General features: G+C 36.2%; 1 protein-coding gene across 2 annotated transcripts in view; it reads left to right on the forward strand.

Moving 5' to 3' along the window:
• ACAD11 (acyl-CoA dehydrogenase family member 11) overlaps positions 1 to 15984 on the forward strand; it is a 93299-nt gene that overhangs the window by 17079 nt on the left and 60236 nt on the right. For both annotated transcript variants that reach the window (XM_003992118.6, XM_045037594.1), the window contains 4 exons: positions 11026 to 11167; positions 11531 to 11652; positions 13583 to 13689; positions 15132 to 15258. In XM_003992118.6, the coding sequence (XP_003992167.2) occupies positions 11026 to 11167; positions 11531 to 11652; positions 13583 to 13689; positions 15132 to 15258 (498 nt within the window). The remainder of the gene's footprint in view (positions 1 to 11025; positions 11168 to 11530; positions 11653 to 13582; positions 13690 to 15131; positions 15259 to 15984) is intronic.

The following is a 15984-nucleotide window of genomic DNA, read 5'->3' on the forward strand; positions in this document are numbered from 1 at the left end:
TACCAACTATTTGCTCTGAAAGATGGAGTTGGAAAGGAAGTACAGCTCTTAATGAGATCGAAACACAACTGTAGAGAAAAATATATAACAGCAGAGAACAATATATATCCAAGTGCTAAAGTATGTCCTACAAAATGAACTGTAAGAGCAGTCAGAGGGAAAGATACACTGTGCTGGCATTGAAAGCTGTGAAATAGCTTAATAGTTTATCTTTTCCACCCATTTTTTTATTTTTATTTACTTATTTTTTAATGCCCTTCTTATTTATTTTCTTAAGTGAACTCTACCCCCAGTGTGGGGCTTGAACTCATGATCCCAAGATCAAGAGTTGCATGCTTTAGCCACTGAGCCAGCCCGGCACCCCTCCACCTCACTTTTTTAGATTTCATAAGTAAATGGGAAAATATTAGATATGCTTTTTTTGTGAAGGCACTCCACAAATCAGAAAATCAATCCTTGGACTATAGGGACTATAGCGAGCTGAATATGTGTCTGTATGTGCTCACCTGTATATATTCCTAACACTATGATTGAAGGCTTTTTATTTTTTTTCTTTGAGGATAAGGATTATGTCTTAATTTTTTTTTTTATCTTCGTCTCTAGAGTCTATATGGATGCTCAATAAATGGGGACATGCTACTGTATTACCTCCTTTAAAGCAATGACTGTAGCATTTATGAAGCAGGTGTTTATGTTTCTGAATCAATCTAAGTTGAAAGAATTGATTTTAATTAATCACTATTTCTATATCCTATGTTTCTGCTAAATTTTTATTCTCTGACAGTGTGACCTTAAAGCAAATAATTTAACCTCTCTTTGTGCTTCAGTTTTTATTTTAATTTGTTTTTATTGATGCCTAATTGATATTTAACATTATATTAGTTTAGGTGTACAATATAATGATTTGATACTTGCATATACTATGAAACAGTCACCACAATAAGTATTGTTTCTCCCTTCACCATATGTAGTCACATAATATACAATACAATGTTGTTGACTCTAGACTCTAGTACATTGTATCCTCATGACTTACTTATTTTATGGGGAAGTTTGTACCTCTTAACCCCTTCTCCCATTTCACCCACACCATATACCTTCTTACCTCTGGCAACTATGAGTCTGCTCTCTGCATGTTATGTATGAGTTTGGTTATATTTGTTTTGCTTGTTCATTGGTTTTGTTTTTTTAGATTCCACATATAAGTGAAATCATATGGTATTTGTCTTCCTTTGTCTAACTCACTTCACCTAGCATTATACCCTCAAAGTCCATTCATGTTGTCACAAATGGCAAGCTTTCATTCTTTTTTATGGCTGAATAGCATTCCAATGTGTGTGTGTGTGTATCTCACATCTTTATCCATCCACCAATGGATGCTTTAGTTGTTTTACTATCTTTGCTATTGTGAATAATACTGCAGTGAATGTAGGGGTGCATATATCTTTTCTAATTAACGTCTACATTTTCTTCATATAAGTATACAGAAGTAGAGTTGCTGGATCATGTGGTAGTTCTCTTTTCTTTTGAGGAAATTTCATACTGTTTTTCATAGTGGCTGCATCGATTTACATTCCCACCAGTGATGCACAAAGGTTCCCTTTTCTCCATATCCTCACTAGCACTTGCTATTTCCCATCTTTTTGAAAATAGCCATTACGACAGGTGAGAGATGATATCTCATTGTGGTTTTGATTTGTATTTCCCTGATGATTAGTGTTGTTGAGCATTTTTTTCATGTGACTGTTGGCCATCTGTATGCCTTCTTTGGAAAAGTGTCTATTTAGATCTTCTGCCTGTCATTTAATCAGATTGTTTTTTTGTTATTGAATTATATGAGTTCTTTATCTATTTTGGCTATTAACCCCTTATGAATATATGACTTGCAGATGTCTCATTCAGGAGGTTGCCTTTTTATTTTATTGAGTTTCCTTTCAATTTTATTTTATTTAGTTTATTGAGTTTCCTTTCAATAAAGGAGGTTTGTAGAGGTTTGTAGAGCTGTGTAGAGGTTTTTAGTCTGATGTAGTTCCATTTGTTTATTTTTGCATTTGTTGCCTTTGCCTGGAATCAATTACATATATGTATACATATATGTATATATATATACTGCCAAGAGCAACGTCAAGTAGCCTACTGCCTATGTTTTCTTCCAGGAATTTTGTGGTTTCTGGTCTTATATTCAAGTCTTTAATCCAGTTTGATTTAATTTATGTATGGTGAAAGATAGAGGTTCAGTTTCATTCTTTTGCATGTGGCTGTCCAATTTTCCCCAATACCATTTATTAAAGAGACTGTCTTTTCCCCATTGTATATTCTTGCCTCCTTTGTCACAAATTAATTGACCATATGTGGGTGGGGTTTTTTCCTGGGCTCTTTATTCTGTTCGATTTACCTTTATGTCTATTTTGTGCCAATACTGTTTTGATTATTATAGCATTGTAATTGAAATCAGGAAGCATGATGCTTCCAGCTTTATTCTTTCTCAAGGTGGCTTTGGCTATATGGGATCTCATGTGCTTCCATACAAATTTTAAGATTCTTTGTTCTATTTCTGTGGAAAATTCTACTGGAATTTTGATAGGAATTGCACTGAATCTATAGATTGCTTTGGATAATATGGATATTTTAATAATATTCTTCAATCTATGAGCTTGGGATATCTTTCCGTTTGTTTGTGTGTTCTTCAGTTTCTTTCATCAGTGTTGTATAGTTTTCATTATACAGATCTTTTACCTGCTTGGTTAAACTTAGTCCTAGGTGTTTTATTCTTTTTGGTGCAGTTGTAAGTGGAACTGTTTTCTTAATTTCTCTTTCTGATAGTTTGTGGTTACAGCATAAAAACACAACCGTGTTGTATGTTGATTATGTATCCAGCAACTTTACTGAATTTGTTTATTGTAATACTTTTTTTTGGTGGAGTCTTGTAGAATTTTCTATGTGTAGAATCATATTGTCCACAAATGGTGACAGTTTCACTTCTTCCTTTCCAATTTAGATGCATTTTAATTTATGTTTCTCACGTAATTGCTCTGGACTTCCAATACTATGTTGAATGAAAGTATCAAGAGTGGGCACTCATGTCTTGTTCCTGATTGTTAGAGGAAAAGTTTTCAGCTTTTTACCATTGAGTATGTTTGCTGTGGGCTTATCATATATGGGCCTTTTTAGGTTGAGGTACATTCATTATAATAGCTTTGTTGAGAGTTTTTATCATAAATGGATATTGAATTTTGTCAAATGTTTTTTCCACATCTACTTAGATGATCACATGATTGTAAGCCTTCATTTTCTTGTATGTAACATTGATTTATTTGCACATGTTGAAACATCCTTGCATCCCTGGAATAAATTCCACTTCATCATGTTGTATGATCTTTTCAATGTATTGTTGAATTTGTTTGCTAATATTTTGTTGAAGATCTTTGCATCTATGTTCATCGGGGATATTGGCCTGTAATTTTCTGTTTTTCTGGTGTCTTGCCTATCTTTGGTATCGAGGTAATGCTGGCTTATAAAATGAGTTTGGAAGCATTCCATTCTCTTCAGTTTTTTGGAAGAGTTTGAGAAGGATAGATATTAAATCTTAGTAAAAGTTGGATAGAATTCACCAGTAAAGCTGTCTGGTCCTGGACTCCTGCATCTGCAACTCTGTTTCCTTCCCTAAGTTAGGGAGATTTTCAGTCATTATTTCTTCAAATAAGTTTTCTGTTCCTTTCTCTCTCTTCTCTTGGACCCCTATAACATAAATGTCATTCCACTTGATGTTTCATAGGTCCCTTAAACTATTTGTCACTGTTTAAATTTTTTTTCTTTTTGCTGTTAGATTTTGGTGAGTTTCACTCCCCCATTTTCTAGGTCACTGATCCTTTCTTCAGCTTCATCTAGTCTGTTGTTGAACCCCTCTTGTGTATCTTTCAGTTCTGTAGCTGCATTCTTCAGCTTTCTAATTTCTGTTTGGTACTTCCTTATATTTTCAATCTCTTTGTTGAAGCTCTTGCTGTGTTCATCTACTCTTCTGAAATCAGTAAGCATCTTTATGACCATTACTTTGAACTCTTTATCAGGTAAATTATTTATCTCCATTTCATTAAGATTTTTTCTGGAGTTTTATTTTGTTCTTTTGTTTGGAACCTATTCCCTTTACCTCATTTTGCTTGATTCTCTCTTTGTTTCTATGTATTAAGCACAACAGCTATCTCTCCCAGTCTTAAAGGAGAGGTCACAGGAAGGTAGAATGTATTTCAATCTGCTCTCTGTGCAGTCCCCTGAGGTTGGTAGCCTGCCAAGAACTGTCTCTCTGATCATTTCAGCCACCATGGGGCCCAGAAATGCAAACCCCCTGGCCACCAGAGCCAGGCACTCAAGAGGTATCCCTTCTGTGGACAGCATACACCTGCCAGCTTTGGTGGGGCCATAGGGAGGGATGGGTCAGGACAGTACCATCCATTGGATTTACTGGGGTGAGGCCTCAAGGGAGCACCCAGCTGCTGAGGTCAGTGAGGCAGAGCCATTTGGTAGCACAGGGCCAGGGCAAGCAGCACTAGCAAGATAGAGAATGCAAAAATGGCACCAGCCATCATCTTTATCCCCAGAGAGAGTTCGAATAGACCCCTGCCACTCCCACAGATGATTCAAGATTAGCCAGTAAATCTTTTCATATATGATCTAAATTCTTTCCAACCTGCTGCTTTTGTGCTGGGATCCAAGATGGGTAAGTCTGTGCATGAGCCCTTTAAGAGTGGAGTCTCCATTTCCTGGAGCCTTTTGGTTCTTCTGGTGTTTTGGTTTTCAAAGCCAGACATTTTGGAGGCTCATCTCCCTGGTGCAGTTCCCAAGGATGGGAATACCTCATATGGGGCTTGAACCCCACACTCCTCAGGGATATAGTCCATATTTGTGGGATCCCTCCTGCTTGTGGGTTGCCACACTGGAGTGTGGGGTTTTGGTGAGACTACATCTCTACCTCTCCTACCCATCTTGATGTACCCCCCCCTTTTTTAATATTTTATTTTTAAGTTATCTCCACACCCAACATGGGGCTCAAACTCACAACCCCAAGATCAAGAGTTGCATGCTTCACTGACTGAGCCAGCCAGGTGCCCTTGATGTAGCCTTTTTATCCTTTATTGTGGTGGAGCTGTTCAGCTAGTTTTCAGGTCTTTTTCAGAGACAGTTGTTCTATATGGAGCTGAAGATATGGTGTTTGTGGAAGAGTTGAGTTCAAGGTTTTCCTATGCTACTATTTGAACCACTCGCTTAATTTTTTATTTTAAAATAATTATGGACTCACAAGAAGTTGTAAAATGAGTACAGAGGGGTCTTGTATACCTGTCATCCAAATTTCCCAAATGGATCTCACACAACTGTAGTATATTTCAAAGCCAGGGAATTGACATTGTGTGCCTTTTAAGTTGTATAAAGAAATACCAAAATTTCAGGGTTGCTGGAAAGCTAAAATGAAATAATCAGTTTGGAGCAAGTAGCTAGTACCTGGCATAGCTGTGCTCAACTTGTTTCAATTCTTTTTTCTTTTCCATTTTTTTCCTCTATTTCTCTATTTTACTTTTCTAAAATTGCCTATCAAGCTCTATTCTTCATAAAACTAGTAAGGTTAAAGTATTTCATAATATGTACTAAAACTTAAGCAGTGGTTGTAAGGGATCAAATTATAGGAGACTTATATGTTGTACTTTTCTGTAATGTGTAAGGTTTGAGGTTTTATCATTTTGTGTTTTTTCCGAAGAATAGCATGTTTTATTTTTGTCATCAGAAAACATAAGAAAGAAGACAAAAACAAATCTAAATGATAAACCTTCTAGGAATGTGTGTGGTAAGCCAGTAAAGGATTACTAAAAAGGGTATGGCAAAACCAAAGCTTATTACTCAGTTTTGCAATCCCTATTTTCCATTTACTTATATGTAAAGTATTTGAAGCATGTTTGAGTGAGTATTTCAGTAGTACAACATGCTTACTGCAATGTTTAAAAGAAATCCAGTTTTCCTGAAAAATACTGTTAAATTTTTTTTTTTTTTTTGAGAGAGAGAAAGAGTGCAAGCAGGGGAAAGATGCAGAGGGAGTAGAGAGTATCCTAAGCAGGCTCCACACTCAATGCAGAGCCCAACACAGGGCTTAATCCCACCACCCTGGGATCATGACCTGAGCTGAAATCAAGAGTCAGATGTTCAACCACCTGAGCCACCAGGTGCCCCCTTGTTAATTTTTTAAACAAGATCTTACCTATTTGGCAGAGAAATGTTTAAGGAGTTTAGTGTGCATTTCAACTTGAAAAACAAGTATATTTAACTAAAACCAGATAAACCTTTTCATCTGTATTCATTAATTAGTAGTCAGATATATTTCAGATAACATTAACAGATAACTTCTTCTGAAGTCCTCTATCTTAAAGCCTTCTATATATTAATTTATGAAGAAAAAAGATTTGATATGCAAACAAAACTTGTATTTAAATGGCTTTTTCTTTTTAATTTTCTCCGTTATCTCTTAAATGGTAGTGTAGTTGAGGAGAGGCATAGTTATAAAATTTAATTTTATTGCTAGAAAAGATGTGGCATTTGGGTTTTTTTCAACCCCTTTACATTACAGATATTTAAAAAATACTCTTCAGTAAGTGCTCAGTGGTAGTAAAGCCAAGTTTTGAACTGAGGCCTATAGACTTGCAATGTTGTATAATTTTTTCTACATCATACTGCTTTTCCCCCCTATTGGAATTGGTCAACTTCATTGGTACAGAAATTGAAACCCCTTGGGTTGCCTGGGTGGCGCAGTCTGTTGGGCGTCTGACTTCAGCTCAGGTCATGATCTCGTGGTCCGTGAGTTCGAGCCCCGCGTCGGGCTCTGTGCTGACAGCTCAGAGCCTGGAGCCTGCTTCGGATTCTGTGTCTCCCTCTCTCTCTGCCCCTCCCCCACTCACACTCTGTCTGTCTGTCTGTCTGTCTCTCTCTCTCTCTCTCTCTCTCTCAAAAGTAAAGATTAAAAAAAAAATTAAAAGTAAAAAAGAAATTGAAACCCCTTGTCTTTGACCACACCCTCTTTACCCTCTATTTCTCTCTCTTTTTTAATCTTTAATTTTTTTTTAACATTTATTTATTTTTGAGAGACAGAGCACAAGCAAAGGAGAGGGGGAAACACAGAATCTGCAGGCTCCAAGCTCTGAGCTGTCAGCACAGAGCCCAAAGTGGGGCTCGAACTCAAAACTGTGAGATCATGAGCTGAAGTCACATGCTTAACTGACTGAGCCACCCAGGTGCCTCTGCCTGTCTCTCTGTCTCTCTGTCTCTCTCTGTCTCTCTCTCTCTTTAAAAGAGAGAGAAAGCACACGAGTGGGGAGAGGGACAGAGGGAGAGAGAGAATCCTAAGCAGGCTTCATGCTTGACATGACCCTGGGATCGTGAGCTGAGCCCAAATCCAGAGTCAGACACTGAACTGACTGAGCCACCCAGGTACCTCTCTTATTTCTTTATACCTCCCCAAGATGCTACAAATTTGATTGCTCGCTCTTCAGAATCCATGAACCCCTTATGACTCTATTTGACTTCTTATCCTGCCTGGCCCATGTGGGCATGAATCAGTTATTTCGAAAACTATTTTCTTTATTATCAGTTGAATTAATTCTTTGACTGTGGATATATACAAGTAATATAAGAGTTATAAAGTTTCCTGACCTTATATTTTTTTAATCTTCCAGATTCTTCTCACCTGTTGACTTTATAATAGTCTCTAACCCTAATCTTGGGTCATTTTATTTTTGCTTCAGAATAAAGTCATGAATCACGTTAACAGAATCTGGGACATATGTATGTTGCTTAATTTCATCTAGGCTGTAACCTCATCTTTTCATAAAATCTATGACTTTTATACACGTTTTTTTTTTTTTCCAGATCTTTTCTGTTCTTTGCAAACTATGAAGTTGCTTTTCTCATTTAGATTCCCACTCTCAGTGTATGGTCTTGCCTTCTGCTTAGTTCATTTTTGTCCTTGTAGTCACTTTCTGGCACAAGCTGCTTTCTGGGGATCACAGGCTCCTTGAAGTCCTCTTTACATTGTTGAAGACATTTTAGCACTCTATACAGTCTTTCTTTTTTTTTTTTAAGTTTATTTATATATTTTGAGAGACAGTGCACATGTGAGTTGGGGAGGGGCAGAGATTGAGAGAGAGAATTCCAAGCTGGCTCTGCACCGCCAGCATAGAGTCCATTGTGGGGCTCGAACTCAAAAACTATGAGATCATGACCTGAGCCAAAATCAAGAATCAGTCACTTAACAGACCAAGCCACCCAGGAGCCCCCAACAAATATCTGTTTCATGCAGGTTGATGGGTCAGATTTTTCTTAAGCTTCATTGCCAAGAAAAGTGGTCACTCTGAAGCAGCTGACTTATTTTTAATCTGTATATGCTGTAAACGTTTTGACTGGTCATGATTCACACTTTATTTTGCCCATTGAAAACTTGAAGTGATGTTGAACTGTCCACACTAACAAAATAACCTTACCTCTAGTTTCATCTTTTTATTTAAAATTCTGTTAACATCTTCTTCCCTGCCTTCTTCATCTCCTGTGTGTAATGTTGGATCGCATGTGTTTCTTTTGTTTTGGAAAGGTAATACACACACACACACACACACACACACACACATTTTAATAAAATCCAGTAGTACAGAAAGCACACTTGGAAAAATAAAACTCAGTGTAGAGGATAATCAGCAAAATGAAAAGGAATTTGTTGTGCTGAGTTTTCAGAAAAAAACTGTCAGAAGTCATTTTATTAATAAGTTCGTTAGCAGGAAGATGAACTAGTAAATGTTCATTTTAACCACTAGGACTTAGACTGAGTTCGTTACAGCTCTGTACACAAACAGGTGTAGATGGTGTTCTCATAAACTATTGCTGCTTTACACTAATTTATAAAGTTTGATGAACCATCAACGTTTCTTACTAGCCATTGTTTTATAGCTTTGTGTAATTACCTAAAAATGTTTTAGATAAATTTAACTACAGAGAAGATTCCCAGGCTTCATTGAAAAAAAGGTAAACATTTATAGCATAAGCAAGTATCTCATCTCCTTTCCCTGGATGGTAAGAGCATAGAAACAAATAAATTAATATAGAGAAAAAATGCACCCAATCCTTTTTATTGTTTTCTTAACAAATCTAGCTCATGTAGTAATTTACAATACACTATAACCACAACAATAAAAGGTCTTATTAAGTCAAATCATGGAGGAGGGGGTAATCAATTTTTCCTTTAGTTATAATAGAAAATTTTTGAATGCCCACTCTATGCCAGGCTCTGTACTTATTGAATATTGGCCACCTATTATGTGACAGTTACTTTGCTAGGAACTGGTAAACAAACACCACATGCTACTTGCCCTCATTTAATCTGCCCACTAACTCTATGCAAGAGGTATATTATGGCTGAGAAAATTTGAGGCTCAGAGAGGTTAACTAGATGGTTCAGAGTCACACAATCATTCAGTGGTGGAGGTATGATTTGAATATAGGTCTGTCTTATTCCAAAATTTGTGTCTTCCCACAAAGTTACAATATGAGTGTGCCAGAGGGGCAGGGGGAGTACAAGCACATACAAAGTTATATAAAGGCATGGAACCCAGTAACCTGCATTGCCTAGCTGAGCCTGCTGTTTTATCTGGCTTAGATAATCTTGTCTAGATGATTGGTGTAGCCTCCTCACTGGCCCCTCTATAGTCTATAGCAGCCAGAGTGACCCTCCTAAAATATGAACCCTATCATGTCACTCCTCTGTACAGAAACCTCCAGTGGAGGTTCCCCCCTCTATACCCGCATTCCTTTCCTCCTGCCTCCATACCTTGAAATAACCACAGCCATTGCCATTAGTTTGTTGTATATCCTTTCAACGTTGGGTATTGGTTTATAACCTTTTTATTTAAACAAAAATAGGATAAACTATATACATTCTACATATTCTGCAAATTGCTTTTTCTCATATTTACAGTTGAATAGCCTATGTTTTTTTTTTTAAGTTTGTTTATTTTGAGGGAGACAGAGACAACACAAGTGGGGTAGGGGCAGAGAGCAGGAGACAGAATCACAAGCAGGATCCACACTGTCAGCACAGAGCCCGACATGGAGTTTGAACTCATGAAATCGTGAGATCATGATCTGAACTGAAACCAAGAGTCAGACACTTAACTGACTGAGCCACCCAAGCACCCCAAATAGCCTGTGTTACAAAGCAGAATGAGGAAAGTTTTCTGTTTTATTGGTTCCAAATTACATGACTATTTTATGATACTGCCATATAATTGTGAATTTTATCTACATAAAACAACATCTTTTAAACAATTATATTTTTGTATCTACAACATGAAATAACTCATTTTAAAAATTACTGTTGCCCTAAGAGTGTAATGTTTGTTGTGCAGAAAGATTTTTCACCAGAGCAAACTCTTTAACTATACATGACTTGGCATAGATGCTTGAATTATAAGTAATTATTACAGTTTCTTTAAGAAAAAATCTTTTGATGTTTGTTTATTGAAAGAGTGTGAGTGGGGGAGGGGCAGAGACACAGAATCTGAATCAGGCTCCAGGCTCTGAGCTGTCAGTCCAGAGCCCGACGTGGGGCTCGAACTCACAAACTGCAAGATGATGACCTGAGCCCAAGTCAGACGCTTAACTGACTGAGCCACTCAGACACCCCAGTAATTACTACAGTTTCTTTTTTAATGTAGTTAACTCTCAGTTGAGCAATTTCAACTGCTTTTGCCTCCACTCATTAGTAGAGATAGTAAGGGTATATAAAGTAAAATGTAGGAGAACTGAGGGCCAATAATGGAGCCAGAGGACTTGGCTCTACATGATCAAGGCTAATGAGTTATTTGATAAATGCAATGTGCCATTGTAGGTAAAGACTGCAAACTATGGCCTCAGATTTGCTTTTGATGAAAAACAGGATTTCATTTATTTCCTTGTTTTAGTTTTGTATTAAATATGTTAAAACCTTTTCATTTTTAATTGCAGTCTCGAGTTATAGCTGTACTGGATTGGGAGCTTTCAACCATTGGTCATCCTTTGTCAGACTTAGCTCATCTCTCCATGTTCTACTTTTGGCCAAGGACAGTTCCAATGATAAATCAAAGTTCTTATTTTCAAGAAAACATAGGTATGAAACCATCATGTTGCCTAAATTGCTATTAATATAAAATTATATTTATTATTCTTCATAATTAAACGGTAAGATTATATAGCAAGTTTAGTTAAGAACTTTTAATTACTTTCTTGAAATGTTTCTAAATCATTTTGTTCTTGATTTTTCTGAACATAGCATTTCACTTTTAGCAATTTATGATAAAATATAGCCTTTTATATACATCATTCTTTTTAGAAGTCAACATTCAGAACATGTTTGTTATTCAGATTAATGTTTATTATATTCAGTTTTATATGCATATGCAATTTTATTACAGTTTGAAATATTCACCATGATATCTTTCATTAAATTTTACAGTATGTGCTATTTTTATAGGGATACCAGCAATGGAAGAAATGATTTCAATATATTGCCGCTGCAGAGGAATTAATTCTATTCTTCCTAACTGGAATTTCTTTATTGCCCTGACATATTTTAAAATGGCTAGCATAGCACAGGTAATTCACTATTTTTAACCTGTGTTTCACTTTTATTTATTAATGTAATGTTCACAATATTTTCTGGTCTTCAGGAATTTTATATTCTTTGTCCTTAGATCATTTTGCTTTTGATAATGACAAATACCAAATATGGTTGAATATGAATCCAGAATTTACATAATAGGAACTTGGCAAGGGAAAAAACTGAGTAGCAAAATGTGTTATCACTTTTGGGGGAGGGGAGGGGAGAAAGACATAAAGAGAAACAGAAAGCCATGTGAAGATTCGGTATTACCTGAGTATCCATTTTAAGAAAGAGCTAAAATCTTTTAATGATGTTTGCTTTAAATATAAAACCATTTATTAACAAGGGTCATGATAAAGAAAGAAATAATTTTTGCATGTCCCAAAGCCTCGCATAGTACCTAGAATATAGTTGCCTCTTAATATGTTTTTGAGAGAATAGATGAGTAAAATTTTCCATTTTCTAACAAGGTCATATTTATGTGATTAATTTTGAGAGGAAATTGAGCATACATTTAGTTTTTTATATTATGGCTTCATCTGAAATGTATTCGTCTTTATACTGATTTAGTTTCCATGTGCTTTGAATCTCGGGAGTTTATTTAAGAAACTGAGATGCTTTATCGGTGGCAAAGGGCTAGGGCTTGGTGGAATAAGTAAATAAGAGATTTCAGAAACAAAAAAGAATGGGAAAAGAATTAAGGTTTTTTTCCCCTTGTCTCCAGAGTCCATGCTATCCATGAACAACTGAAATGTCTTCTAGGATATAGTTGTATTACATTTCATCCTGTGTTTTAGAATCATGTTAATCACGTTGATTGGATGGGTTTCTCAAAATAGGGATTATGGTATGTTTTTTATATTTGTCAGCTTCCACAAATAGGCTTTGAATTTAAAATGGATTTTCTTTTCAAACAAAAGTTTGACGTGGGTTATGTTGAAATTAATATGTATGTCATACATTATATGTGGTAACCTTAGAGATGATCATAAACATTCTATTCTAACTATAAATATGAAATTGGAAATGATGGAAAAACTGTTAGGGTATATTATTGCATAAAGAATTACATGAAGAAATAAAACGAAGGAGATTCAGTTGATTGTGTTTGGGTGGAAGAAGCAAGGGAGAGGAGAGTGTGCTATGTTGAAAGCATAGAACATGGAGAAGAGAGGCACCTGGGTGGCTCAGTTGGTCAAGTGTCCCACTCTTGGTTTCAATTCAGGTCATGATCTCCTGGTTCCTGAGTTCAAACCCCATGTTGAGCTCTGCATTGACAGCAGAGCCTGCTTGGGATATTCTCTCTCTCTCTCTCTCTCTCTCTCTCTCTCTCTGCCTCTCCCCTGCATGTGTGCTCTGTCTCTCTCTCTCTAAAAATAAATGAACTTTAAAAAAAAGAACATGGAGAAGAAAGAAAAACTAATTAGAATTCAACTAACACTGGTCAAGGAGACAGTTAACTAATTTAGGAGTCAAAAAAAAAATGAGGGAAAATTTTCTTAGAGATCATGTCATTGCCTTCTCTTTAGTTTTATAGTTGTTTTGTTTTGTTTTTTTTTTTTACTTTATTTTTGTGTCTGTAGATTTTCCTCCAGTATGAAGGGAAAATAGTGATCTTTAGAGGTGATATAATTTGCCAATTTGGTATCTTTGTTAGCTTCTGAACTCATTTTCAAGTTTGATTTGATTTCCAGTTATAATTCTGTTAGGATAAGAGTGTGTCAACCAAATTATGCATATATAACTCTTTAATTTAAGAAGGTATAATTATCCTTGTGTGTAAATAAGTAGAATTGGTGATCTGATTTACATTTTGATACCTTGTGAGTTTAGGGACTCACATAGCTGGGAAACTGGAAAGACTGGATAGCTGAAGAATAGTTTTTAATGAATCTTAATTGCTCTATGTTAATTTATTTATAGGGAGTATATCGTAGATATCTTCAGGGAAATAATGCATCTGAGAATAGCTTTCTGTTTGCCAAGATTGTGCAACCTCTGGCAGAAACTGGATTACAACTCTCAAAACGGTAAGCAAAATGAATTCCTTGGATACCTCAAATTAGAGCCTTTATTAGATATATGAAGGTTGTAAACTTTGGGATAGGGACTGTTTTTATTGATTACACCAGGATTGCTGCTGCCAATCACAGTAGTTTTTTGGTAACTCTCTTATATGCCTGAAAATAAAAAGACTTCAAATATAAAAAAAAAAATTTTGATCCATATTCATGATTAAAAGTAATTTTTTTTTGCCAACTTGAGTATATAAACTTTTTCAATGTTTATTTATTTTTGGGACAGAGAGAGACAGAGCATGAACGGGGGAGGGGCAGAGAGAGAGGGAGACACAGAATCGGAAACAGGCTCCAGGCTCTGAGCCATCAGCCCAGAGCCCGACGCGGGGCTCGAACTCACGGACCGCGAGATCGTGACCTGGCTGAAGTCGGACGCTTAACCGACTGCGCCACCCAGGTGCCCCAAGTATATAAACTTTTAAAGAGATAGATAAAACTCTCAAATGTTTCGTTTCAATAATAAGTTACTTACATATACCTATTTAAAATTACATATTACAAGGACGCCTGGGTGGCTCAGTTGTTTGAGCATCCGACTCTTGATTTTGGTTCAGGTCATGATCCCAGGGTCGTGGGATTGAGCTCCGTGTGGGGCTCTACACTCTGTGAAGCCTGCTTAGGATTCTCCCCAGCCCCTCTCCCCCACTCACACACTGTCTCTGAAAAATAAAATAAAGTAACATAAAAGATGATTTATTAACTTTAGCAGTATTGCTCTTTTCCATCATATTTCGTGAAATTTTATTCAGTCACGTCATAAGTGTCTCTGAAATCCATATCTCCATCAGTGGAGCACTTTTCAAGGCATCTAATTCACTTGCCAACCACACACTCCTATCTAAGTGCTGTGATCTATAGCACTTACTGAGTGCGTGGATGATGGTGTCCCTGGAAATTCTGTCCAAGCCGTAAGTTCCCATGGCATAACATTAGGACAGTTATGTCTTACAATTCATTTATAGATGGATATTTGTGTTCTCCTCAACATAACAGCTGACTGTGTTGCTCTTCATAAAGATCTTTAAAGTTCTTGTTTATAATGACAGCCAAAAGTTGTACTTGTGAGGAATATACTAAGAATAATTACTAAATTTGTTCAATTTCTTCACTTGCTTTTTTTAGAGATTGTGATAAGTGGCTTTAATAAAGATTCAAAACTACCACTGATTAAGGTCAGGCCAGGCTTATGTTTTACCAAGTAGTGCTTTCAGCATTAGCGTTTAATGTTCAAAGTAAAGGGATTCTGCATTCATTCCATAATATGAAAAACTTAAGAAATTACAAAATATGGCTATTCCTGAGGTATATTTTGGGGAGTTGGGGAAGTCTTCACATTATATTCAGAAGTATAGAATAATGATTTTGGACACCTTTATAACTTTTTTTTAATAAAGGACTTTTGGTACTACGCCACCACAGATTGATACTTCCCAGCAGTTTTTTGCACAGAGTAAGACAGGCCAGGCAGTTCTTATTAGGATGAAGCATTTCATGAAACAACACATCCTTCCAGCTGAAAAAGTAAGTACCATGCAAACAAATAGAATGTATTTGTGCTCAAGGACTGTTGATGAAAGACATCTGTTATCTCTGTTTCTAGGAGTACCATGGTATCCTATTCTATCCTTACCTCATTCCACTCTTCCCCTTAGCACTGAGCTACTGCAGAAGCTGATAAGCTTCTAAAATATGTCAAGGGAATGCTACAGATAAATGATTGGAATTAAAATTCAGTCAAAGGGAATTAACTGTTGTAAAGTTGAGATCCTAAATATATTAGAGTAAAGCATTACTTTAGGGCCTTTGCCTAAGGCTTTTTTTTATCTTTATAGACTCCTTTGAGAATTAAGAAAACTGCAGAGTAAATAAGATGGACATAACCAGAAAATTTTGCATATCATTTCAATCTATTCACAGGTATACTACCTCTCTCCCCATAAGTTACTATTTTAAGGTGTTAAGTAAATAACCATAAGTTCACTGAGGGTAGAGAAGTAACATGGTACATTCAGTCATTTAGTTAACATGTAAGTATTAGGTACCCTAATAATGGGTTAGGCATCTGGAGAACTATTGAAAGAAAAAGAAAGAACAAGGCAGAGCTAATGCTTCCACAGAGCTTACACTTTAGCACAAAAGAAAGACATTAAATAAGGAAGATAAATGCTGTGAAGAAAAGATAAAAGCTATTATGAAAATAGATAAGGCGGGTGGGGCCAGGTATGTGTGTGAGTTGAACACTGGTGT

The sequence above is a fragment of the Felis catus genome, chromosome C2 (genome assembly GCF_018350175.1).
Source record: "Felis catus isolate Fca126 chromosome C2, F.catus_Fca126_mat1.0, whole genome shotgun sequence".
NCBI lineage: Eukaryota > Metazoa > Chordata > Mammalia > Carnivora > Felidae > Felis > Felis catus.